This window comes from Trypanosoma theileri, assembly GCF_002087225.1.
Source record: "Trypanosoma theileri isolate Edinburgh chromosome Unknown TM35_Tth_137_V1, whole genome shotgun sequence".
Taxonomy (NCBI): Eukaryota; Euglenozoa; class Kinetoplastea; order Trypanosomatida; family Trypanosomatidae; genus Trypanosoma; species Trypanosoma theileri.
The window spans coordinates 12,667-13,178 of NW_021639979.1; the positions used below are offsets into that span (position 1 = coordinate 12,667).

Consider the following 512-nt stretch of genomic DNA (forward strand, 5'->3'; position numbering starts at 1 on the left):
TTTTTCTCTCAAGTTCAAAGACCCTGAGCATGATATTTCAGGCCTCAAGGTCCAGCGCCTCGGGACGTAAAGTGCCCCTCGAGCCCCGCCGAAGCGAAGCATGCCGCTTGCACACAAACCCCACAGAGGCCACAGTGGAGTGGTCCAGCAACACAAAATGTCCTTCCCACTCACAGTGCACACACACACACACACATAATGACAGTCTCACATGCTCATGTCAGAGAGGCACTGCGGCACTCACTAAAATGTACACTAAGTCACACACCTACAGAGAGGAAGAGAAAAACACAAGAGCAGCAGAGGAAGAACAACTACAGGGTACCAACAGCAGAAGCAACCGTCATGGCATACCCGCAGGCGAAGCACAGCACAACGGCCAACACACACATCACAGGGCTCATCGTCATTATTCCTCTTCTTATTCTTGTTCTACTTGTTGTCTTCCATGACACTTGAGTTCACAGGTCTATGCAGGGAGTGTGGAAAACGGGGAAAAAGGAGAGAGAGTG

At 50.6% G+C, this 512-nt stretch overlaps 1 protein-coding gene across 1 annotated transcript; it reads left to right on the top strand.

Annotated features, from left to right (window-relative positions):
* Positions 1-2: 2 nt before the first annotated feature.
* On the top strand, positions 3-452 carry TM35_001371040 (uncharacterized protein; the record flags this gene model as incomplete). The annotated part of the gene is made up of 1 exon (XM_029031876.1): positions 3-452. A coding segment is annotated over one exon (450 nt), but the record flags the coding sequence as incomplete, so codon positions are not given.
* Positions 453-512: the final 60 nt, after the last annotated feature.